We start from the raw sequence: 26,821 nt of genomic DNA on the forward strand, positions 1-26,821 counted from the left end.
ATCTAAGGAAAACCCGAAAAATGGGAGCTGAAAGGACTAAGAAAAAGAAAATCTCCCAAGCCCCAAGAAGGAAACTGTGATCAGGGGGAGGGACCGCCCACAGAGACAATCAAAGTAGAACAAACTACTTCACTTAAACAATGTTATGCAATGACTATAGAAATAATTTATAGAGAGCCCTCAGTCGCACAACCAACCTCTGAATTCCGGAGGACACGGCTGTCACTGGTTTGCACCCAGAAAGGTGTCAAATGTGAAACATCCTCGGGCTCTCTGTGAATTTAGTGCTAAATAACACAAAAGTGCTGTGAGTGCAAAAATCAAAATCATACACTGTAGGCAGTCTCTTCCCCTGAACCAGGGGGGCGAAAATGCAAGTGTCCAAGTTCAACTTAATAAAGCCAAAGGAACATTGTTTAAGTGAAGTAGTTTGTTCTACTTTGATTGTCTCTGTGGGCGGTCCCTCCCCCTGATCACAGTTTCCTTCTTGGGGCTTGGGAGATTTTCTTTTTCTTCATCAAAATGGCAGACATTTCCCTTCCCGATTCACTCTGGGATGCCCTGGAAGGAGCCTAAGCCTGATTGACCCAGGCACCTAAGGCTCCGCCCATATTGGGTTTTATTCAACCAGATTTTATTTACTTGGTTAGCTGCAAGTTCAAAGACCTGCTTTTACTACTTAGTGATTGTTTTGTCACATCTTTTTATTTTCACAGCTGAGGAATGGTGCGCCATTTACCAAGCTTCCAAGGGATAAACTGAAAGCTGTAATCCCCCCTTTCTTGCCTCCATCAAACTTTGAACTATGGAATTCTGACTGCTCCCAAATCAACAGAGGTGGCAAGGTGGAGCAAAGAAGATCAGCAATTCGACAGGGACCTGTGAAACCCTGCTTAAACAGCAGTGGAAATTCTGACATTGTAAGTGCTCATACCTGGCATTACTATGGAACATATGCTAAAACTACCTGTTTCAGCTAATTTGCTTCAGGCTCAAAACCTTCTTTATAACTTTCTCTTCGCTAAATTTTCAACAAAAGTTTTATAATGCATTATTTTATGCACAATAAAGAGTTGCTAACGTGGTGCATCCTCATCTTAATATACATTTTTAAATTGGAAAATACAAACCATCTTCATATATTCATATAGTAAACCAGCATGAAACTGTTCTTTATGAACAAGCAGAAAGGTACAGACTCCTGTTTCTTTAGAAACTATATCAGAGTGTGGAACTGGGATCATTTTTCATGAGATGACCATTAGAGACGCACCTGACAGAGAATATCTTGGCAGACAAAATCGCTTGTCACTTAGAAAGGTAAAAAAATAAATCTTGATGTGAAGGAAAAGACCTTATGACACATCCAGGGTGACCATCCAGCTGCCCAGGCTCTCTGTTTTTTTCAAGTTTATTAAACATTTGATGGATCGCCTATTAAAATTGCTAGGCGATGTACATAATCCAGGTAAAGAAACAAAGAAACTAACATATTAACCAAAAATTACATAAAGTACATACTTGAGATGGGAGGAAAGGAATTAAAAAGTTACAATCTTGGGTTTGGTAAAAAAGGTAAAAACAAAAGGTAAGGGGTTTAAAATCCAAAGCACAATTTAAGAAGAGTCCCTAAAACAAATAATTTTCAAGTGCTAAATGCGTCATTAAATAAATAGGTTTTTAAAAGTTTTTTAAATGTTACAATGTCGTGTTCAATTCCAATATATTGAAGGAGCACGTTCCACCATTGTGATCCCATTACTGTGAACATGTCTGCTCTCCTAGTCCCTATAATTTTCAAGGAGGGTATGGACAGTAGATTTTGATCAGATGATCGAAGTGAGCGTTGGGTTTTGTAAGGGATTAATGATCTAGAAATAAATTGTGGTTCATTAGTTGCTAAAGTTTTAAAAATGAGAAGCATTATTTTAAACGTTATCCTATGGCTAATTGGTAGCCAGTGAGCATCTTTTAGTAATGGGGAAACATGGTCGTATTTTTTCGCGTTATAAATTAATTTTATGGCCGTATTCTGTATTAACTGCAGTCTTCTTTTTTCTTTCTGCCTTTGTGCTTGTGCCATGTTTTCTTGAATTGTGATATTGTTCTCGTTTTTACTGCCTCTATCGTGATGCTGTTTTCTCTGTGTCAGCTAAACTATTTGTAAAGAAGTATTCTGTATCGCCTGGTAGACTGGTATAGTCCTTACGAATGGGTTATATGCCTCACTGCTACTAGCAGGTGGAGACTGAGAACAAAGTTCCCCTCTTGCAATCCAGTCTTCCTTAGTCTCCATTAAAGCAGGTAGGAATACTAATTCGGCTCCCCTCTTACTGTTGGAATTTTGTTTTGGACTCCTGGATTCCCTTTTTGTGCTGGATAGAGCTTGGATGAGTCCTGTTTGGGGACCCTCGGGGGTGTTAAATTCGGCAGGTCTTGTGCTGGGTCCTTGCCCCCCACCTTCCTCCACCTCCCCACATTTTTGTAGAGGTGCCTCAGCTAGCGGCCTGGCCCCCTGGTTGGTCAGTCAGCCCTCCAGATTTGAGAGCTGTGGAGTCTGTTCTGACTAAGTGAAAAAAAAAAATCCAGAGGTGCCGGTCTGAAGGGCTCAGTTCCCTTTAAAACTGCCATTTGTATTGGTTTTTTTCTCTCATCTAACCACACTTTTATTACAGCTCATCTAACTACACTTTTATTACAGCTAGGACGTTTTTCAGCACAATGAGCACTTTTCATTGTGCTTCAGATGCGAAGTATTTGCGGCTGGCCTGTGCAAGCATTGTGCAGGCTGGAGCGGTGGGGGAGTCTCATCAGCAGCGGTTGCCGGCGGCCAGGGCAACACACCGCATGTACCTCTCAAAGGATTTCCTTACTGCTGTAGCGGCTGGGATTCCCTTTTCGTGTTGGTCGGTTCCTCTGCCTCAGCGTCAGGATAGTCCCAGGCTTTTCAGACACGACAGGCCGCAGGAGCTCTGATTTTGGCGGTTTCAGGTCCAATTTCGACGGGAACATCCTCCTTCATTTCTATTACCTCAGGTGACCTCCCCCCTGTTCTGGAAATACAAAGGCAAGGTATGGCAGGGTCCCCTGCTGGGGCAGGGAGTTCCTTGGGGCCGCCGGGGATTTTTCCCCCTGAATTTATGTCACCACTTTGTAAAGCTTATTTGCTGGTGGCTGGAGGTTCTGTGTCCACTCAGGGGGGGGGGGGGGGGGGTTGCCCTTGACGTCTTCCCCAGTGCAGCCCCAGATAGTAGCGGTTTTGCCTCCCTCTACTCCTCTCTCGTCCAAGTGCCCGAGGGTGTCTTGGGATGAGGATTTTTGCCCAGAGGAGCAAGATGGTATTGATGAGGACCTGGACCTTTGGGGAGATTTCCAGGATCCTCTTGGGGGGGTCGGATTCCGCCAGTGAGGGGTTTGAACACCCCCTGCTGGTGAAGATGCGTCTGTGGTGTGCATTGTTCAGCGGGAAGAGCTTCATGAGTTAATTATTCAGGTCTTCTCTGTTTTGCACTTTGAGGACACTGTGTCGGAGCCCCCGTGTACGGTGGACCCCCTTGCTTAAGGGGATCTGCTCTACTTCCCGCTCTTTTCCTATGCATCTGGATATTCGGGACATTATGCTCGCACAATGACAGGTGCCAGAAGTTCCCTTTCGTTTTGCACGCTCCATGGCTCGCCTGTATCCCATTCCTGAAGGGATTAGGGACACTCTGAAGTCGCCTGTGGTGGACACAGTGGTCTAGGTCAGTGGTTCCCAACCCTGTCCTGGAGGACCACCAGGCCAATTGGGTTTTCAGGATAACCCTAATGAATATGCATGGAGCAGACTAGCATGCCTGTCACTTCCATTATATGCAAATCTCTCTCATGCATATTCATTAGGGCTAGCCTGAAAACCCAATTGGCCTGGTGGTCCTCCAGGACAGGGTTGGGGACCACTGATCTAGGCCATTTCTTAGAAGCATATCGTACCTGTTGAGGGCGGTGTAGCCTTGAAGGTCCTGGAGGAGCGTAAGTTGGAGTATCTGACTTCTCTTGTTCTGACGGAGGCCTCCTTGCACATTCCAATTCGGGCCTCCCATTATCATTTTGCAACTTTGGGGCTACATTATCAGTTCTGTGTGCTTCCCTTTGGTTTGGCCATGGCTCCGTGGACATTCACCAAGGTTATGGTGGTTGTCATGGTGGCATGGCGCAAGGAGGGCATTCTGGTTCATCCCTAATGAGCATATAGAAAGAAATAAGCTGATGAGAGCAAGCCAGTATGGTTTCTGTAATGGAAGATCATGCCAAACGAACCTACTGCACTTCTTTGAGGGGATAAGTGAACAATTGGACAAAGGTGACCCCATAGACATAGTATACCTGGACTTCCAGAAAGCCTTTGACAAGGTACCTCACGAGCGCCTACTAAGGAAACTGTGGAACCACGGGGTAGAAGGGGACATACACAGATGGATCAGAAACTGGCTGGTGGACAGGAAACAGAGGGTAGGAGTAAAGGGACACTATTCTGACTGGAAAGGAGTCACGAGTGGCGTCCCGCAAGGGTCATAGAAACATAGAAGATGACGGCAGAAAAGGGCCATAGCCCATCAAGTCTGCCCTCCCCTAACAACTCCTAAGGGGTCGCTCACAGGTGGTATCACCTCTATACTGCCCTCGTAAAGAGCCGACGTGGGCATCCCATTTATTCTTAAAATCTTGTATGCTGCTGGCCGCGATCACCTGCTCTGGGAGTTTGTTCCAATGGTCTACCACTCTTTCTGTGAAGAAGTACTTCCTGGTATCCCCATGAAATTTCCCGCCCCTGATTCTCAGCGGATGTCCTCTTGTGGCTGACGGACCCTTGAAAGAGAAAATGTTGTCTTCCACCTCTATGCGGCCAGTACTTAAATGTCTCAATCATGTCTCCCCTCTCCCTACTCTCTTCGAGAGAGTATAGCCGCAATCTGTGCAGCCTGTCCTCGTATGAGAAATCCTTAAGCCCCAAGATCATCCTAGTGGCCATGCGCTGAACCGACTCAACTCTCAGTACTGGGTCAGTGCTGGAACCACTGCTGTTCAATATATTCATTAATCACCTGGAAACAGGGATGAAGTGCGAAGTTATAAAATTTGCAGATGACATAAAATTCTCCGGTACGGTTAGATCTGTTGAGGAATGTAAAGAACTTCAAAGGGACCTGAACAAACTGAGTGAGTGGGCAAATAAATGGCAGATGAGCTTCAATGTAGAGAAATGTAAAGTCATGCATGTCAGGTTCGCTAGTGGCCTCCACAATATTAGGTGGTAGGGGTTAAGTGAGAGGCGCCCTGACAAACGCCAGGTCCCAGGTTCAGTTCCCTTACAGATGACTCGCCAGGAAGTAGAATCAAAGAGGCACAGCCAGAGGTGATTGCATAAAGAATATATTATAGAAATAGTCTTACAGAAAAGCAATATTCTGAAGCATTACAATGAAGCATTACAATTAAGCAGAGAGCAAAGCAGTTTCCCTGCCTTACATAGTTCAGAGACAAAGAGACAGAGAGTCTGAAGTTCTAGGGAGAGCCAGAGAGAGAGAGAAAGAAAGAAAGAACAAGAGAGCCAAGACCCAAGAGCCCAGAGATAGATAGATAGATTGATAGATATAGATTGTTGTGTATTGCAGAGAGGAGGCTTTTATAGCTTGGAATCTTATTCTGTGTATAGAAACTATTGTATGTCCCAGTATCTTTCTGTTTATAATTTGTAAACTGTTTGAAACAATGGTTAATTTAATTGATAAGGAGGGTGTAATACTTGCAGGCATGGTAGATGGGATTAGTCTCTGGCTTCTTTGTCCCATTCAAGCAGCCCATCTTCTTGATCTGTGCACCTGGACCCATTGTCCTAAGCATCCTCTTAATCAGACATTAACACCTTTTAGCTAGTCATGATTCAATCAGGGCTACTTAAAACAGTCTCCCTGCCCTCAGGGTCTATCTGCATTCACATGCCAGAGTCAGATTGATATAATTTTCCATAGGCCTTCGCTGACATAAGTAATGCCAACTAAAAATGCTGAATGGTAGCGATAGCTATGCTGACAATGCACATAGGGAAAGGAAACCCGATGTACAACTACACGATGTGGGGGACGATATTGGAGTAAGGCAACCTAGAAAAAGACTTGGGGGTTTTGGTGGATAAAACAATGAAACCAGCGGCACAATGCGCAGCAGCCTCAAAAAAGGCGAACAGAATGTTGGGCATTATCAAAAAAGGTATCACTACCAGAACCAAGGAGGTTATACTCCCGCTGTATAGGGCAATGGTGCGACCGCATCTGGAGTACTGCGTTCAATACTGGTCGCCATACCTTAAGAAGGATATGGTGATACTCAAGAAGGTTCAGAGAAGAGCAACAAAAATGATAAAGGGCATGGAGAACCTTCCATATGCTGAGAGGCTGGAGAAGCTGGGGCTGTTTTCCCTGGAAAAGCGGAGACTTAGAGGGGATATGATAGAAACTTACAAGATTATGAAGGGTATAGAGAAAGTAGAGAGGGACAGATTCTTCAGACTGGCGGGGGCAACAAAAACTAGAGGGCACTCAAAAAAATTGAAGGGAGACAGATTCAGAACAAATGCTAGGAAATTCGTCTTCACTCAGAGGGTGGTGGACACCTGGAACTCGCTTCCAGAAGAGGTGGTAGAGCAGAGTACGATTTGGGGTTTCAAAATGGGATTGGACGAGTTCTTGAAGGAAAAGGGGATTGAAGGGTATAATTAGAGGGATACTATACAGGCAAAATGTCTTAAATAATAGATAACTTACAGGTCATTGACCTGGGGGGCCGCCGTGGGAGCGGACTGCTGGGCATGATGGACTTGTGGTCTGACTCAGCAGAGGCGATGCTTAGATTCTTATGTTTTATCTGGACGACTGGTTGATTTGAGCAAAGTCGTTCCAGGAGAGCACCCAGGTCACAGCTCGGGTGGTGGAGTTTCTGCAGTCACTGAGATGGGTTGTCAACCTTTCCAAGAATCGGTTGGCCCCCTCTCAGCGCCTGGAGTATCTTGGAGTTCTGTTTGACACCTCCTTGGGGAAGGTCTTCCTCCCAGAGGCACGGGTAAGCAAATTGTAGTCTCAGATTTGCCTGCTTATAGTGTCCTGGTGTCCTCGGGTGCAGGATTTCCTCCAAGTCTTGGGGTCGATGGCAGCTTCCCTAGACATAGTGAGGCGGGCTCGTGCCCTTATGCATCCTCTTCAGTATGCTCTTCTTCAGAGGTGGTCGCCTCAAAGGCACAGTCTGGATCATCCTGTTCCTCTTTGGGGCTTGGTTCGTAATCTTCGTTGGTGGCTCCAGACCTCCCATCTTGTGCAAGGGGCGGGTCTGGACCAGCCGCAGTGAATGGTGCTTTTCACGGATGCCAGTCTCCTCATTGGGGAGCAGTGTCTGGGTCACTCAGCTCAGGGCACCTGGTCCACGGAGGAGACTTCCTGGTCGATCAATGTCTTAGAGACCAGAGCCATCCATCTAGCACTGTTAGCCTTCCAGTCCTTTCTGATGGGCAAGTCAGTCAGGGTTCTTTCGGACAATGCCACAGCTGTTGCCTATATCAGTCTTTAGGGAGGCACCAAGAGCACTTTGGTAGCACAGGAGGCGGCTGTGCTCATGCTCAGAGTCTCATCTTCAGGACATTTCAGCCTCCCACAATGCCGACATAGAGAATGTGTTGTCACATCCTAGATCCCGGAGAGTGGTGTCTAAGCTGCGCTGCTTTTCAGCTAATTGTGCAGTCTTGGAGCCAGCCCTTCATGGGCCTGATGACCACACTTGTCAACACCAAAACGCCCCGCTTCTTCAGTCGTTGCATAGATGGTCAGGCCGAGGGGCTGGGTGCTCTGGTTCCCCTATGGCCAATGGAGGGTCCATTGGATGTATTTCCTCCGTGGCCATTAGTGGGCAGAGTTCTTCTCCACGTTGTTCGACATCCCAGCCTGTTGATTCTTGTGGTTCCGGATTGGCCCAGGCGTCCGTGGTGAGGCAGACCTGGTAAGGCATTTGGTGGTGGTTCCTCTTCCTCTGCCTCTTATGATTAACCTTCTGTCTCAGGGCCCTATTCCATTGTTTGATTTGGGTCCCTTTTGTCTTACGACTTGGCTCTTGAAAGGGACCGCCTAGATAAGAAGGGGTATTAGGTAATGTGATCTCAACCCTCTTGAGGTCTTGAAGACTTTCCACTTCTCGGGCTTTTGTGCGGTTTTGACGTATATTTGAGGAGTGGTGTGCTGCACAAGGAGTGGTCTCTTTTTTTGCTTCCTTGTCCAACATCTTAGAGTTCTTGCAGAATGGCCTTGACAGCGGGCTGGCTTGGTCTTCTCTCCGGGTTCAGTTTGTGGCCTTGTCAGCCTTTTCATGGGTCGTTGAAAGGTCAGCGTTTAACAGCCATTCCTGTTGTGATTTGCTTCTTGCGGGTGGCCAAATTACTCAAGCCTCCCGTGCGGCCCTCTGTTCCATCTTGGGATCTTAATTTGGTCCTGTCTATTCTGGTGCGTCCTCCCTTTGAACCTTTGGGTGACTGCTCTTTGAAGGACCTTACTCTTAAAGAGGTCTTCCTGGTGGCAATTTCATCTGCTAGACGTGTTTCTGAGCTGCAGGTTTTCTCTTGCAGGTCTCCCTGTCTCAAATTCTCTAGGGAGCAGGTTGTCTTTTCTGCCCAAGATAGTTTCTCCTTTTCATGTCCATCAGGCAGTGGTCCTCCCAGTGTTGGGTTGGGAGGGATTTTCTGAGCAGAAACAGTTGCACAAGTTGGAAGTCAGTCAGATTCTTCACGCTTATGTTCCAAAGGACCCAGGAGATCAGGAAGTCAGATCATCTCTTTGTCCTTCTGGCGGGTCCTCGTCAGGGGGGTGTGGTGCTTCCATGGCTACCATTGTGCGTTGGATCATGGAGACTATTGCTTCCGCTTCTCTTCTTCAGAAAAAGCCTGTTCCTGAATATCTCAAGGCTCATTCCACTCGGGATCAAGCAGCTTCTTGGGCTGAGTCTTCTTTAGTGCCTCCAGTGGATATTTGCAAGCTGCAGTTTGGTCTTCTCTGCATTCCTTGTGGATGTTCAGCGTGTCGGGACGCGGTGTTCGATGAGCATGTTCCTGTGTTGGCCCTTCGGCGGTCCCAACCTTGATGGGTACTGCTTTGGTACATCCCATTTATAAGGACTATACCGGTCTAACAGGCACTACACAAGGAGAAATTAGGTTCTTACCTGCTAATTTTATTTCTGTTAGCCTGTAGACCGGTGTAGTCACCCACCCTATCTGTCTTTGTGCGGTGATTGTGGGTTTTTGCTCCTGTGCAGCTTTTGAATTTTTCTGCAGGTTCTAGTATTTTTCTAGGGCCGGGGAGATAAAAGAACAGCGGCTGGTGAGCTGCGGGGACACTTTCAATGCAGGATTCCAGTTCTATACAGTTTTCAACAGTTGTTACCCTGTGTTTTTGCTGTTCTCGGTATTTTCCTAGGTTCTGCTTGACTATTCGGCAGACTGGATTGCTAGAGGGAGCCTCAGCTAATATACTACAACAAGTTTTTGTCTCAGTCTCCACCTGCTGGTCATAGTGAGGTATAATATCCATTCGTAAGGACTATACCGATCTACAGACTAACATAAAGAAAATTAGCAGGTAAGAACCTAATTTCTCCTTCTTGATCATATGCCTCTTTAGTTATAAATTACAATATTATTATTAAGACTTAGCCAAAAGGAAACCTTTGCAGGGGTTTGAGTTTGAGACCACTGGTTTAGTGCAATGCTTTTCAACCCAGTCCTTGGAACACACCCAGCCAAGTTTTCAGGATATGCACAATGAATATATATGAGATAGATTTGCATACACATTTGCCTAGAAGGCAGTGCATACAAATCTATCTCATGCTTAGACATTGTGAATATCTTGAAAACCCATACTGGCTTAGAGTGCCCCGAGGTCTTGGTTGAGAAATTCTAGTCTAGAAGATGGTGCCCATGCCTTTAAAAATGACATTGCATTCCCTTATATAGCAGAGTAACATAGAAACATAGAAAAATGACGGCAGAAAAGGGCCATAGCCCATCAAGTCTGCCCACTCTTATCACCCACCCCCCTCGACTTTACCCCTCTAGAGATCGCACATGTGTATCCCATTTACTTTTAAAATTTGGCTGGTTGCCTGAATCACCTGCAGTGGAAGTTCGTTCCAATGATCAACCACCCTTTCGGTGAAGAAATACTTCCTGGTGTCGCCATGAAATTTCCCTCCTCTGATTTTCAGCGGATACCCTCTTGTGGCCGATGGTCCTTTAAGAAAGAAGATATCATCTTCCACCTCGATACGGCCTATGATATATTTAAACGTCTCAATCATGTCTCCTCTCTCTTTACGTTCCTCAAGTGAGTACAGCTGCAATTTATTCAGCCTTTCCTCATACGGGAGATCCCTAAGCTCCGAGACCATCCTGGTGGCCATTCTTTGAACATAAGAAACGCCTTCACCGGATCAGACCAAGGTCCATCTAGTCCGGCGATCCGCACACGCGGAGGCCTATTTAGGTGCTCCTTGTTGGAGACCTGGATTTCCCGTATCCCTCAATATGATTTGCAAAAAGGTGTGCATCCAACTTGCGTTTGAAACCCAGAACAGTAGTCTCTGCCACCACCTCCTCCGGGAGAGCATTCCAAGCGCCCACCACTCGTTGTGTGAAACAGAACTTCCTGACATTTGTCCTGAACCTGCTGCCACTCAGTTTCAGGCTATGACCTCTTGTCTGTGTCACATCTGAAAATGTCAGTAATGCTGCTTCCTGGTCAATTTGGTCAAATCCTTTTAATATTTTAAAAGTCTCTATCAGATCCCCACGCAGTCTTCTCTTTTCGAGGGTGAACAGTCCCAGTTTTCCGAGGCGTTCCTTGTAGCTTAAATTCTCCATGCCTTTGACTAGTTTCGTGGCTCGCCTCTGCACCCTTTCCAACAGAATTGTATCCTTCTTAAGGTATGGAGACCAGTGTTGGACACAGTATTCTAAGTGTGGTCTGACCATTGTTCTGTAAAGTGGCATTATAACATCTTCTGACCTACTCGTGATCCCCTTCTTAATCATGCCTAACATCCTATTTGCTTTCTTTGCTGCCGCCGTTAGGGTTCTGTCTATCAGCGCCCCCAAATCCCTTTCTTGTTCGCATTTGGCTAATGTCACCCCTGACATCTTGTATTCATGTTCTTTGTTTTTCTTTCCCAGATGCATCACCTTGCATTTGTCTATGTTAAAATTCATCTGCCACTTTATTGCCCACGTTTCCAGCTGGTTTAGATCCTTCTGAAGATCCTCACAGTCCCTTTGAGAGCCAACCGCCCAACATAGTTTCGTATCATCTGCAAACTTGATTATATTGCATGATGTTTCCTCTTCCAGGTCATTTATAAAAATATTGAACAAGATGGGCCCAAGAACCGAGCCCTGGGGCACACCGCTGGTCACCTTCTCCCAGTCCGAGAATTTCCCATTTATAGTTACCCTCTGCGTTCTGTTCTCTAGCCAATTTCCGATCCATCCGTGCACTTCTCCTATTCCATGACTTAGTAGTTTACTCATAAGCCTTGCGTGCGGAACCTTGTCAAACGCTTTTTGGAAGTCCAAGTAAATTATGTCCACTGGATCTCCAATATCTATTTGCTTGTTCACCTTCTCAAAGAATTGAAGTAAATTTGTCAAACATGACCTCCCTTTCCTGAAGCTGTGTTGACTAGCTCTCATTAGGTTGTGCTTTTCCAAGTGTTGTACAATGCGATCTTTAATTAGTGCTTCGATTATCTTCCCAGGAACCGATGTGAGACTCACCGGTCTGTAGTTTCCTGGTTCACCTCTTGATCCTTTTTTGAAAATTGGGATGACATTTGCTATCCTCCAGTCGTCTGGTATTTGCCCGGTTCTAATTGACATGTTAGCTAAGGATTGTAATAGTTCCCCAATTTCTATCTTAAGTTCCTTTAATACTCTCGGGTAAATTCCATCCGGTCCAGGGGATTTATCACTTTTTAGTTTGTCAATCTGAAAGTAAATCATGTCCAACTCCACATTTACTGTTGTTATGCTCTCCTCTATGCCTCCGGTGAATACCCTCCCAATGTCTGGCATTGTTGTAGTGTCGTCGTTTGTGAAGACAGAGGCAAAGAATGAATTTAACCTATCGGCAACCTGTTTGTCTTCTTTGATTGACCCTATCCTTCCTCGGTCGTTGAGAGGGCCCACTGTTTCTCTTGCTGGTTTCTTTCCTTTTATATATCTAAAAAAGGGCTTAAAGTTTTTGTTTTCTTGCGCTATCTTTTCTTCATAGACTTTTTTGGCTTCTCTTACCGCTTTATGACACTTTTACTGGTCGATTTTGTGATAGTTCCAGGCCTCCGTCGTTTTTTCCTGCTTCCATTGTTTAAACAAGTTCCTCTTTTCCCTTACTGCAACCTTCACCTCTTTGGATAACCAAGCTGGTTCACCTTTGCTCTTTTTTTGCCTTCCTTTGGATATCTTCGGTATGTAAAGATTCTGTGCTTCAATGATGGTGTTTTTCAGTAGAGACCATGCTTGATCAACTGTTTGGATTTCTGCTTTGCCCTTCTTGAACCATTTTCTAACCATGGTTCTCATGCTGTCGTAATTCCCTTTTTTGAAGTTAAAGGTTGTGGCTTTAGTCTTGATTGGTTTCCCCTTTCCGATGCCAATGGTAAAATTGATCATATTGTGATCACTTGTCCCCAGCGGGGCCTTAACCTCTACATCTGCTGTCCTTCCAGTAATGCCATTTATAACCAAGTCCGGGATTGCGTTTCCTCTTGTCGGTTCTCCCACCATTTGTTCAAGGAAGCAATCTCCTATCATCTCTAGGAATTTTGTCTCCCTGCCGCAGATTGACGTTCCCAGTTTCCAGTCTATCCCCGGAAAGTTGAAGTCCCCCATGATCGTTACATTTCCTGATTTACATCCACTGTTAATTTCCTCCATCATTTCTTTGTCTGTTTCTTCAGTCTGTCCCGGTGGTCGATAATAGAGGCCAATTTGTATATCTGCTTCTTTTTGTTCAGGAATCTTTATCCAGAGGGACTCTAGTTTACCATTTGCTTCCATCTCCCCCTCTCTAACCGACTCAACTCTCAGCACATCTTTTTGTTAATGTGGCCTCCAGAATTGAACACAATATTCCAGGTGAGGTCTCACCATGGATCTGTACAACGGCATGATGACTTCGGGCTTCCGGCTAACAAAGCTTCTGCGGATGCAACCCATCATTTGTCTAGCCTTGGATGAAGCCTTCTCTACCTGATTGGCAATTTTCATGTCTTCACTGATTATCACTCCTAAATCCCGTTCTGCTACAGTCTTGGCTAAGGTCTCGCCATTTAGTGTGTAAGTTCTGCACGGATTTCTGCTGCCAAGGTGCATGACCTTACATTTTTTTGCATTGAAGCCAAGCTGCCAAGTCGAGGACCAGTGTTCCAGTAGAAGTAGGTCTTGCATCATACTGTCGGGCAAAGTGATTTTACCTACTATGTTGCAGAGTTTGGTGTCATTGGCGAACAATGTTATTCTACCTTTAAGCCCCTGAGTCATATCACTTACAAATATGTTGAATAGGACCTGACCCAATACCGAGCCCTGCGGCACTCCACTGGTCACCGCCGAAGTTTTGGAGAGGGTACCATTTACTATCACCCTCTGAAGTCTACTGCTTAGCCAATCGTTGACCCATGCAGTTAGAGTTTCTCCCAGTCCCATTGATTTCATCTTGCTCAGTAACCTGCGGTGTGGGACGGTATCAAAAGCTTTACTGAAGTCCAAGTACATGACATCTAGGGACTCTCCGGCATCCAGCTTCCTTGTTACCCAGTCAAAGAAGCTAATTAGATTAGATTGACAGGACCTACCCTTAGTGAATCCATGTTGGTGGGGATCCCATAGATTCTCCTCGTCCAGGACCGTATCTAGTTTACGTTTAATTAGTGTTTCCATGAGTTTACTCACTATGGATGTGAGACTCACCGGTCTGTAATTAGCAGCCTCCGCCCTGCAGCCCTTTTTGTGAAGTGGGATGACGTTAGCTCTTTTCCAGTCCAAGGGGACTCTTCCCGTACTCATGGAAAGATTGAAGAGCATGGATAACGGCTCTGCCATGACATCACATAACTCTCTAAGCATCCTGGGGTGTAGATTGTCCGGTCCCATAGCTTTGTTCACTTTGAGTCTTGATAGTTCACAGTAGACGCTGCTGGGTGTAAATTTGAAGTTCCAAAACGGGTCTTGCTTGCAACTGTGGACCGGACCCTGGCGCCTCGCAGGTAAAGACCGAGCAGAAGTATTCATTTAGTAGTTCAGCTTTGTCAGAATCCGATTCTACATAATTCCCTTCTGGTGTCCTGAGGCGTACTATCCCATCTGTGTTTCTTCTTCTATCACTAATATATCTGAAAAAGGATTTATCCCCCTTCTTAATGTTCTTTGCTAGATTCTCTTCTATTCGAAGCTTGGCCGCTCTGACTGCCGTTTTGACAGCCTTGGACCTGGCCAGATAGTCTTTTCTAACCTCCCCATTTCCTGATTGTTTGTAGGAAATAAATGCCTTTTTCTTTTTCTTAACGAGGTCCGAAATCTCCGCAGTGAACCACTGGGGTCTATTGTTTCTCCGTCGTTTGCTTACTGTTTTTATATAGCGGTTTGTCGCTTCGTGCAAGGTAGATTTTAGGGTTAACCACATAGTTTCCACATTGTTGGTCTCAACTTGGTCTTTTAGTGCCCAATGGACAAATTCACCAATGCGCTTGAAGTCAGTGCCCCGAAAGTTGAGGACCTTTGTTGTGCTCGATCTAGTGAATCCTTTCCTCAGGTAGAACCATACCATGTTGTGGTCGCTGTAGGCTAGCGTTTCACCTACCGAAACTTCCGAGACGCTTTCCCCATTGGTGAGTACCAGGTCCAGTATAGCCTAATCCCTAGTGGGCTCCACTACCAATTGTTTGCGCGTGCTCCCTTTATGGAGGTTAATAGCCTTCTGCTGCGCTGGTTGATGCGGAAAGTGTGTTCCAATCTGCATCGGGCATATTGAAATCCCCTAACAGAACTGTGTCCCCACGCAAAGTGATGTTCTCTATGTCTTCGGTTAATTCTATATCCTTGTCTTCTTGTTGTCTTGGAGGTCTGTATACCACACCAAGATACAGGCATTTTTTGTTTCCTCTGGCCAAATTCACCCAGAGGGATTCCCCGGTGTACCTGACGTCTGTGATTCTGGTAATTTTGATGTCTTCTTAGTGTATAGTGCTACCCCTCCTCCTAATTTGCCCTCTCTGTCCCGACGAAGTAAGTTGTAACCTGGTATAACCATGTCCCACCCATGTGAGTTCGTGAAACAAGTTTCGGATATGGCCACCACGTCTAGATCGGCGTTCATTATCTCCATCTCCAATTCCAATATCTTATTGCCCAAACTGTGTGCATTAACATACATAGCCCTTCATACCTTGTGTTTGCTAAATCCCTCAGGGGGGTCCCCCATCTGAGTTAGTGGAACTCCTAGAGTATAGTTATCAGTATTGTTATTGTTATCAGTGTATGCTCTTACCTCTGACTCAGAAGTGGAGTTGCGACTCTACTTCGCAGGGTAGTTCCTTACTGTGCTGGTATCTGAGTGGGTACCCTCCCCCAACTTACCTAGTTTAAAGCCCTATGAAGTAGGTGGGCTAGTCGGTGTCCGAAGACGTCTTTCCTTTTTTGGTTAGGTGTAGTCCGTCTGGTCCCTGAAGTCCCTGCAGTGCCTCTCCGTAGTTAAGGAAACCAAAGTTCATCTCCTTGAACCATCCTTGTAGCCACTCGTTAATCCTCTGGATGCGCTCCTCCCTGGCTTTCCCCTTGTCTCTCACTGGGAGGATCGAGGAGAAGACCACCTGCACTCCGATCCACCTCAGCTTCTCGCCCAGGGCTCCAAAGTCATTGGGTATGTTCTCCGTGGTGTTCCTGGCAGTGTCGTTCGTTCCGACGTGGATGAGAAGCATGGGGAAGTGGTCATCGGGCCTGAGAAGTCTATCTAGACAGGAGGTGACATCTCGGATCCTGGCTCCAGGCAGACAGCAAACCTCCCTTAATTGCATGTCAGGTCTGCAAATTGGTCCCTCAGGAAGTCCTCATCCTCTCTGATGCTCCTCAAGCGCTTCACCTCCTCCCTTAGGTTCCTCAGTTCTTGTAAGACGTCTCCGTCTAGCAGGTCCATCTCCTCCGTCTGCGTAGAGACCATAGTGTACTGCTGGGGGAAGGCCTCGGTCTGCACAGAGACCTCTGCCCACCGTCCTGGGTCATCCTCAGTCTGTGCGTAGGCCGTGGCCGTCCCCGGGGTCTCTCCGGTGACTGGAATGCTGGTCTTGATTGTAGTCTTGGTATTCCTTGTTCTCCCTGCCATTTGCAAGCTGTTAATTAATTAAGTCTGCCTGCTTGTTAGCTAGTTGGATAGTTTGCTAGTTAGATGGAAAGACTGCAAGTTTGAGAGTTGGAAAGAAAGAAAGAAAGAGTCTGGCTGTGTGAGAGTTTGAAAGAAAAGTCTGCCTGTTGGTTAGCTTGAGAGTTGGAAGGTGTGAAGGGCTAGGGTGCCTGTTAGTTAGCTTGAGAGAAGGTTTGAAAGGTTAGGGTGTTTGAGAAGGTTTGAAAGGTTAGGGTGTCTGAGAAAGTTTGTCTGCTAAATAGTTTGAGAGTATTACCTACTAGTTAGTGAGCTAGAAGGGTCTAACAGGTTACTGGAGCTCTCAAAGGTGCAGAGTCGGCCCTCCTAGAGGCCCTTCTTGAGGCCCTTCGCAAAGGCGCTCTCGTTAAGGCGAGCGCCTTTGCTGCGCGCCGTTGGCTCCTCCCCTTAAATGGCTAGTGCTGCTGGTGACGTCGGGGGGGTAGGCGGAGTTATCTCTCGCCTCTTCCGATCTCACTGCTCACCGATCTCACTGCTCACCGTTCCTGTATCTCTTTCTCCCTCTGCCTCCTCCGATCGTGCTACTCTGCTCTCCGCTCCTCTGTCTCTCTCCCCTGTAGCTTTCTCCGCTCCTCTGAGCTACCACGTGCTTGGGATCGCTAGGCTCAGCTCTGCCTAACTCCTGCCACTGACCCGAATGCTGTTCCCAACGAGTTCCTTGCCGTTGGCTCCTGCCCTTAAATGGCTAGTGCTGCTGGTGATGTCGGGGGGTAGGCGGAGTTATCTCTCGCCTCCTCCGATCTCACTGCTCACCGCTCCTGTGTCTCTTTCTCCCTCTGCCTCCTCCGATCATGTTACTCTGCTCTTCGCTCCTCTGTCTCACTCTCTCTGCCTCCGATCGTGTTGCTCTGCTCTCCGCTCCTCTGTCTCTCTCCCCTGTAGCTTCCTCCGCTCCTCTGAGCTACCACATGCTTGGGATCGCTAGGCTCAGCTCTGCCTAACTCTTGCCGCTGGCCCGAATGCTGTTCCCAACGAGTTCCTTGCCGTTGGCTCCTCCCCTTAAATGGCTAGTGCTGCTGGTGACGTCGGGGGGTAGGCGGAGTTATCTCTCACCTCCTCCGATCTCACTGTTCACCACTCCTGTGTCTCTTTCTCCCTCTGCCTCCTCCGATCGTGCTACTCTGCTCTCCGCTCCTCTGTCTCACTCTCTCTGCCTCCTCCGATCGTGCTGCTCTGCTCTCCGCTCCTCTGTCTCTCTCCCCTGTGGCTTCCTCCGCTCCTCTGAGCTACCACGTGCTTGGGATCGCTAGGCTCAGCTCTGCCTAACTCCTGCCGCTGGCCCGAATGCTGTTCCCACCTGGTGCATTCCTAAGATGTACCATACAGGGCAGGACGTCACCATTTTTTATGATGTCAGTGCTATAGGTAGGAGCTTGTTGGCATCACTTTTGTCTCCCTTGAAGGTATGGGGTGGGGGGGATGAGAGGATGATGTTGTACTTGGGGAAAAGGAGGATAGCTCAGGGGAAAGAGGAATAGGAGGCCAGAAAATATTAGAAGAATGAACGGTGGTGGGAGGAGTAGTAGACTACTAGGGAATGTTTTTATCTGTGGATGATGGGGCAGTTTGGGTCAGGTTGTTGGAGAGGGGTGGGGAGGGATCATAGATCACTAGGGATAGGTTTGGTTCAGAGAGAGGGGGTGAGACAAGAAGCTGGTGCCAGTGCTTGTATGATTGTTTTTTTTATTTGCTTGTTTTTAACATGTCACCCTTCCTGTTGGTGTGTGAGCCAATAACTGCTCACCCACTGACAGGAAGGGTGACATTAGCAGTAAGCTGCTGATTACTGTTGAAGATTTTTAATTTAGTAGTAATATGCATGCTCATTGCTTATAGCATGTCAAGTCATTTTACCAGTGATAATTTTGCAGTAAAGCAATGACTGTATAGTAAGGGTTGTTGTATTGACCCCTGATGTGCCTTCAGCAAATTCCTGGTACAGATAAGCATTTTTGTTTCCCATTACACACATGCATTGTAGACATGTTTTCACTTAAAAGTCTTTTCAGTTAAATATAGGAAATTGACTCTTTCTTCAGACATCTGTCAGCCGAGGAGTAAGAGCTGTAAAATGTTCAAGTATAACGCGGAACCCTGCCTCCCCTTCAAATTCAGGAAACTACAATCACTCGCCACACTCCTCTGGTGGATCCAACAGTGTAGCTGGAATGAACAGACATACTGGAGAGCCACATAACAAATCAGGTACAGTGCTCTTGATACATCTGTGCTATTAAACTCGCAGTATGTATGTAAGTAATACATCCAGTTTTATTTCTGCATTAACTTGGTGACCTGGTTGCATCACTCACGCTATATGAATATATGATTTATGTTACAAAGCTTAATAAATGAGAGAGCAAAAGTGGGAGTGTAGCTCTCATCTATAGTGATATAAGGGTTATGTTTGAAGCTAAAGTTCCTTGTGGGCTCTGAATATCCTAGAGAAAATCTTTGGTTTGTTCTAACAGACTAGTAGCCAACAAGGAAAAAACTAATCTACACTTCTCCCTCCATATTCGGGGACAAATAAGGAAAAACTGCAAATAACTTTCTCATATGTTATTCGCAGTTTTCTGTTAAAAAGCCTCGAGAATATGATAAAACTGCAAATAACATGAGAGAAAGTTATTCGCCTCTCCCCCCCGCCTGCCCTGAAAAACCGCGAATAACTTAAAGGCAACAGTGTGTCCACCAAGCATTGTCCCTTATGGTCTGCTTCGAAGCGCAAGCTCCTCTGTCGCCCCGCGCCTTTTCAAAAGATGTCTTCAGCTGTCGGAACGATAGCGAGGGGTGGTGAGCTGGAAGCGACGGTGGTGGCTGGCAGGGTTCTTTTGGTTCTACATTCTCCCTTCCGGTCGTCATTGAGTGCAGGAGCTAGGAGGGTAAACTGTGGTTCGTTGTCTGCAGCTGTCAGAGCAATAGCGAGGAGTGGTGAGCCAGAAGCGGCGGTTGACAGGGTTCTTTTGGAGAGAAGGGTAAACTGTAGTTTGTTGTTCTTAGCAACAAGGTAAGAAAGACATACTGTAAGTGAAACTTCATGGGGAAAAGTGCCCGCTCGGCAATGCTGCATGCTGAAGAAAATTCTGGGATGATGTCATTCTGGGGGAGGAGCCAGCATGGTAAAAATTGCAAATAACCAAAATCGCAAATAATAAAACAGCAAATACGGAGTGAGAGCTGTACTTCTAATTAACAATTGGTGGGGGGGGGGAACAGCCCAGATTACCAACTAACTCTGAATGGCAGCACCATAAAATCATCCAAGGAGGGAGTAAGAAACCTAGGAGTATGGCTAGGCCCAAACCTGAACATGACAATACACATCCAACGCATCGTGAAAAATGCTTTGGCAAACTTTACTGGGTCAGAGGACTACAACCTTACCTAACCCATCAAGCAGTGTTAAACGTAGTAATAACCCTGGTACTTTCAATCTTCAACTATTGCAATGCTTGGCATTCCAAAGTATATGATCAGACAGATGTAGCAGCTAGATTTCTGATGGGAAAATCAAAGCAGAGTAGTGCCACCCTGCTACTGAAAGAGTTACACTGGCTCCTGAATGAAAGCAGGATGAAATTCAAAATCATGTTACTAACACACAAAATCATTCATCTGTCAGAACCGCAGTAGCAACTAGACTAGACAACCATACAACTATGCTTGAGCCAAGAATTCCTTTTGGAAATACCCTCCTTCAGAGACATCAAATACAAAAGCATCAGGAAAAGAATGTTCTCAGAGATGGCTCTAATTTGGTGGAACTCCATTCCGAAGGAATTAAAACTAGAAAATTTATATTGAACTTGAACTTGAAAAGGACACCAAAAAGTTCAAGAAAGGAATAAAGACGATATTCTTTACAGAACACTTTAGTAAATAAGGTAAAATGATGTCCTTACCTGATAATTTTCTTTCCTTTAGTCACAGCAGATGAATCCAGAGACTAGTGGAATTACATCTATCAACCAGCAGGTGGAGATAGATAGCACTTGATTTATCCTCAGGTATATCTTGGATGCACAGCCTCCTGGCCAACCAGTATAGGTCTTCTCAAAGCAATTGAATTAAAACACAAAGTAAAGCACATAAAAGGCATGAGACATAAGACATATGCAACTTCATTCCCTCACATGTGCTACCCGCACCATTGATGCTTCAAAATTGAGAATGCAATTTCAGCCAAAAGCATGCTGAAACCATACCCGAGAGTGGGGCTGTGGATTCATCTGCAGTGACTAAAGGAAAGAAAATTATCAGGTAAGGACATAATTTTACCTTCCTTGTCATCAGCAGATGAATCCAGAGACTAGTGGGATGTACCAAAGCAGTCCAAACATAGGGAGGGAAATAAACAAGCGAATGAGAAATCCCTCGGCCCCCAAATCCTGCCCTGCAGCACGTGTCCAAGGAGATACTACATACCAGAGAGCATGTGAGCAGGAGCCATCCTCGCCTAAAAGCACCATGCTGCAGAAACCATAGCTACATCACCCCTTCACAAATAGAATGAGTGCAAAGCAGCCTCCTACCATGACCGCCAGGCCCCAAATAACCTCCTGTGGAATGGAAACATCATGCCGGGCAATGGTCCTTAGCTGATGTCAAAACCCATGAGCACCACCGCAGACCAGACCTTCTTTCCCTCACAAGGGTTTAGGGCATCAAGCCTGGAAACGGGACAAGGGAAGACTCCTCCTCTAACTGAAGCCCTCTGAAGCACACATTCATAGGGCTCCCACAGGAGGCAAACTCATGACCAAAGCCAAGAAGAATGCCAAAGGAGAGGCAAGATACCAAAATTGTACCTGGGCCCCGAAGTGACAAGTGCCTTTCCCAGAGCCCCAAAGAGATACAGCTACAACCTCAGACACTAAGACAGCTGATCCAACTTTTAGCCCACTCCTCCACATGAATGACTCAGAAGGAGTGGAAAGAAAAACTCTGAGCCATAGAGAAAGAGCTGCAACTAGCCTAGCCCTAGCTAACTGTGAGCTGGCTGGGATTAAACAAGGTACACTATGCCGCAAGTGAAATGATGTGTCCAGCCAAGACCAACCTCCTGGGGCCTGCCAAATTGTGAGGGCAAAGGCATCTCTGCTGGAGGCAGCATCCCTCCTCCAAGAGGAGAAAGATTGACAGCGGGAGGGAAGGGCCTTGGCTGACTGCCCTCAGGGCCTCCTATCGCCCACTGCTGCCCGCCCTAGCTGTAAGCCAGTGGCTGCACACGACTACGGCTGAAGCAGCCTCAGCTGCCCTATGCGGCAAAGGAGTAACAAACTCTTCCTACCGGCGCCTCTCCAAAGAGAATGTCAACCTCTGTAGCCCCTCACCCAAAGAACAGGTGAGCTTATGGGACTTAGGAATTCAGGTTCTTCAGGGGGGAGGGGAGGAAGGGACCTGGAGCCCAGGTGTTGCCTCCCCTCAAATGGCACTGTACAGCCCCCATCCCGCAGCTCAACTGAGGCCTAAGCTGCAGGAACCTTTCTCCACGGAGGCCTAAGCCCCAGGCCTAGTTCTCAACTGAGGCCTAAGCCCCAGGCCCAGTTCTCAACTGAGGCCTCAAGTCACAGGCCCAGTTCTCAACTGAGGCCTCAAGCCACAGGAACATGCCCAGGCCGATTTCTCAACTGAGGCCTCAATCCACAGGCCCATTTCTCAACTGAGGCCTCAAGCCACAGGAACATGCCCAGGCCCATTTCTCAACTGAGGCCTCAAGCCACAGGAACATGCCCAGGCCCAATTCTCAACTAAGGCCTCAAGCAACAGGAACATGCCCAGGCCCAGTTCTCAACTGAGGCCTCAAGCCACAGGAACATGTCAGACCCAATTCTCAACTGAGGCCTCAAGCCACAGGAACATGCCCATGCCCAATTCTCAACTGAGGCCTCAAGCCACAGGAACATGCCCAGGCCCAGTTCTCAACTGAGGCCTCAAGCCACAGGAACATGCCCAGGTCCAATTCTCAACTGAGGCCTCAAGCCACAGGAACATGCCCAGGCCCAGTTCTCAACTGAGGCCTCAAGCCACAGGAACATGCCCAGGCCCAGTTCTCAACTGAAGGCCTAAGCCACAGGCACCTGTACAGGACCATTTCTCAGCTGAAGGCCTAAGACACAGGAACATTTCTCTCTACTAAGGCGTAACTTAGTAGATGATGGCAGAGACCCGAATGGTCCATCCAAACTGCCCAACCTGATAAATTCAATTTAATTTTCTTTTTTTTTTTTCTTCTTCTTAGCTATTTCTGGGCAAGAATCCAAAGCTCTGCCCGGTACTGTGCTTAGATTCCAACTATTGATGTCTCCTTCAAAGCTCACTCCAGCCCATCTACACCCTCCTAGCCATTGAAGCCCTCCCCAGCCCATCATCAACCAAAAGGCCATATACAGACACAGACCATGCAAGTCTGCCCAGCACTGGCCTTAGTTCTTCAATATTTACTATTATTTTCTGATTCTGGATCCTCTGTGTTCATCCCATGCTTTTTTGAACCCCTGTCACTGTTTTCCTCTCCACCATCTCTCTCGGGAGTGCATTCCAGGCATCCACCAACCTCTCTGTAAAGAAGAATTTCCTTACATTGCTCTTGAGTCTCCCACCCCTCAGCCTAATGGTTTTACCATATTCCTATCTCTTGAAAAGATTTTGTTCTACGTTAATCACTTTCAAGTACTTAAACGTCTGAATCATATCTCCCCTGTCCCTCCTTTCCTCTAGGGTATACATATTCAGGGCTTTCAGTCTCTCTTCATAGGTCTTTTGGCACAAACCTCCTATCATTTTCGTCGCCCTCCTTTGGACCGCTTCAAGTCTTCTTATGTCCTTCACCAGATATGGTCTCCAAAACTGAACACGATACTCCAAGTGGGGCCTCACCTGTACAGGGGCATCAATACCTTCTTTCTTCTATTGGTTACGCATCTCTTTATACAGCCCAGCATCCTTCTGGCAGCAGCCACCGTCTTATCACACTGTTTTTTTCGCTTTTAGATCTTTGGACACTATCACCCCAAGGTCCCTCTCCCCCTCCATGCATATCAGCCTCTCCCCTCCCAGCATATACGGTTCCTTCCAATTATTAATCTCCAAATGCATTACTCTGCATTCCTTTGCATTGAATTTTATTTTTTTTCCCATGAAATTTTATTGAGTTTTCAAAAAGTTACATGTGATAACAACAATAACAAAACATCAATGAGAGTCACAGTACAACATCAAAATATCAGATTAGAACTTATAAGTATTTTATCTATTTGCGTGCTTATATTTGATTACTAAAAAACTGAAAAATGCCTTTAAACACTGTTTGGTAGCGATTGTAGATACACCTGTAAGGGGAACTATTGGCTATTGAAGGAAATCGTATTTGTAAATTTTGTTGCAAGGGTCAATTCGTATTTATAATATTGTAGTACCAGTTGCCACCAATGATGTGAGGAGAGAGAGTTGGCTGATTTCCAGTTAGAAAGAATATGTTTGAGTGCTATGGAGAAAAGAGCGTTTAGGAGTTTGTTATGTCTCTAGACAACAACTTCTTGTAAAGCATGAGATTTGAATATTACTATGGGGAAAGAAATATCACTTTGAAAATCAAAAATTTTTAGAATGATTTCCCATATATCTCTCCAGAATCGTATTACATAGGGACATTCATAAATCATATGAAGTAGTGAACCTACAGCTTGTCCACAATTCCAACAATTGTTGGTCTGAAGGAGGCCTGCCAGCTTGTAGGGAATCCACAAGACTTTGTGATAAAGGAAGAACTTGGACTGAGAGATATTGGGGACGTGCGGATTTCTTCCAAAATAAATACCAATCCTTATTGCTTAATGAGAAATCACAATATTTTTCCCAAATGTATTGAAAACTCTACACAGATGAGGTGTCTGTAGGCATTAGCAGTTTGTTTAAGTTTGAGGCCTTATGACCATTATGTAATAGAATGGCAGCCTGAGGTAAAATAGAGGGGGAATGGTTGTGAAAAGTCTGGTTTTCTCAAGGGTTAGGACATCTTATAATCAAAAAATACCTTTATCAATCCATTCTTTCAAGAGAAATGGAATTCTGTCAATAAGTATTTTAGAATTAAATCAAAGATAGGCATGTGTAGATGAATGAAAAGGGAATTCAGACAGTTTGTCAAATTCCTACAAACATTGGTATTGTAGAAAGCAGGAGTGGATTTTTAATGAACGATTTTGGAGGTGATGATGATGTTGTTAAGGGGATAGGTTGAGATATTCGTTCTTCGAGCGAGTACCAAGAGGGGGCGTAGATAAGGTGGTCTGTAAACCAATGGAGACCCTGCGGAATAATAAAGGCTTTATGATAACTAAGAAAATCGGGAAAGAACACACCACCCTGTTCCTTTTTTAGTTTAAGCTTTCTCAACACCAATCTGGGTTGTTTCCAAAGGAAAGCGGAGAGGATACGATCTATATTTTTGTAGAAGGAGATCTGAAATAGCACAGGGATCATTTGTAAAATATAATTTATCTTTGGGTCGATAATCATTTTGATCGTTTCTAATCGACCCCACCAGGGTTGAGGGGATGCCAAGAGTTGATTATTGGTTTTATTGATGATATCAGTTGATCACTATTAATAGCAATGATATCTGTTAAGGAATGAGAAAGTTCTATACCAAGATACTTCAGTTTGGATGGCACCCATACCAGACTGTGTGAGGTAATTGAATCAGAGTGTGTGAGATTGAATTAGTGGTAAGGATTCTGTGTTTTGTTGGTTTATTTTGTATCCGGAAAAGGTAGAGAATTCTGTAATAGTGTTCAGGATCGCAAGGATCGACGTGGTCGGTTCAGAAACATATAAAAGGATGTCTTCTGTGTATGCGGATACTTTGATATTCATAGAGTCTATCAAGAGCCCTTTAAAAACTGTATTCATTTGTAATACAATAAGAAGTGGTTCCAGAGCAAGATTAAATAAACATGGAGAAAGGGGACAACCCTGATGAGTTCCTCTTTGTAATTGAAAAGAAGGAGATAAGGGATTATTCACTATGATATTAGCAGATGGGGTAGTGTAGAGGGTTTGTATCATTTTGATAAGACTTATCGGGGCACCAAACCATTTAAGAACCAGAAAAAGGTGTTTCCATTCTACTCTGTCAAATGCTTTCTCAGCATCGATTGAAAGTGTTTGCAGGAGAAATAGAAGACAGCCTCACCACAGTTGAAGTGGACTTAGACCAGATATACTATCAGATCGACAAACTTAAAAGTGACAAATCCCCTGGACCGGATGGAATTCACCCGAGAGTCTTAAAGGAATTGAAGGTTGAAATCGGAGAGTTATTGCAAAAACTTGCAAACCTGACAATCAGAACTGGACAGATACCGGACGACTGGAGGATAGCGAACGTCACGCCAATTTTCAAAAAAGGATCGAGAGGGGAACCGGGCAACTATAGGCCTGTGAGTCTTACGTCGGTCCCCGGCAAGATGGTTGAAGCACTGATCAAGGATAGCATAGTCCGGCACTTGGACGCACACGACTTGATGAAACCCAGTCAACATGGATTCAGGAAAGGGAAATCATGTTTGACGAATTTACTCCAATTTTTTGAGACCGTGAACGAGCAAATTGATAGTGGGAAGCCGGTGGACATAATATACTTGGACTTCCAGAAAGCGTTCGACAAAGTTCCACACGAAAGACTTCTCAGGAAACTACAAAGCCATGGCATAGAGGGAGATATACAAAGATGGATAGGCAAATGGCTGGAAAACCGAAAGCAGAGAGTGGGCATAAATGGGAAGTTCTCCGACTGGGAGAAAGTGACTAGTGGTGTACCCCAAGGTTCGGTACTTGGGCCGATCCTTTTTAATATTTATATCAATGACCTGGAAGAAGGAACATCCAGTGAGATCATCAAGTTTGCAGACGATACAAAACTATGCCGGGCGATCAGATCGCAGGAGGATAGAGAGGAACTCCAGAGCGACTTGTGTCGGTTAGAAACATGGGCGGAGAAATGGCAGATGAAGTTCAATGTGGAGAAATGCAAGGTAATGCATTTAGGCAATAAGAATAAGGAATACGAGTATACAATGTCAGGTGCAACTCTGGGGAAGAGTGAACAAGAAAAGGACCTGGGTGTACTGATAGATAGGACCCTGAAGCCGTCGGCACAATGCGCGGCAGCGGCAAAGAAGGCAAATAGAATGTTGGGCATGATAAAGAAAGGAATCTCGAGTAGATCGGAGAAAGTTATAATGCCGCTTTATAGGGCAATGGTCAGACCACACTTGGAATACTGCGTCCAACATTGGTCTCCCTACCTAAAG

General features: G+C 45.7%; 1 protein-coding gene across 3 annotated transcripts in view; it reads left to right on the forward strand.

Moving 5' to 3' along the window:
- ANKS6 (ankyrin repeat and sterile alpha motif domain containing 6) overlaps window positions 1-26,821 on the forward strand; it is a 277,710-nt gene that overhangs the window by 159,439 nt on the left and 91,450 nt on the right. For all 3 annotated transcript variants that reach the window (XM_033929683.1, XM_033929681.1, XM_033929682.1), the window contains exons 9-10: window positions 717-920; window positions 18,542-18,707. In XM_033929683.1, the coding sequence (XP_033785574.1) occupies window positions 717-920; window positions 18,542-18,707 (370 nt within the window). The remainder of the gene's footprint in view (window positions 1-716; window positions 921-18,541; window positions 18,708-26,821) is intronic.

This window comes from Geotrypetes seraphini, chromosome 2 (assembly GCF_902459505.1).
Source record: "Geotrypetes seraphini chromosome 2, aGeoSer1.1, whole genome shotgun sequence".
NCBI lineage: Eukaryota > Metazoa > Chordata > Amphibia > Gymnophiona > Dermophiidae > Geotrypetes > Geotrypetes seraphini.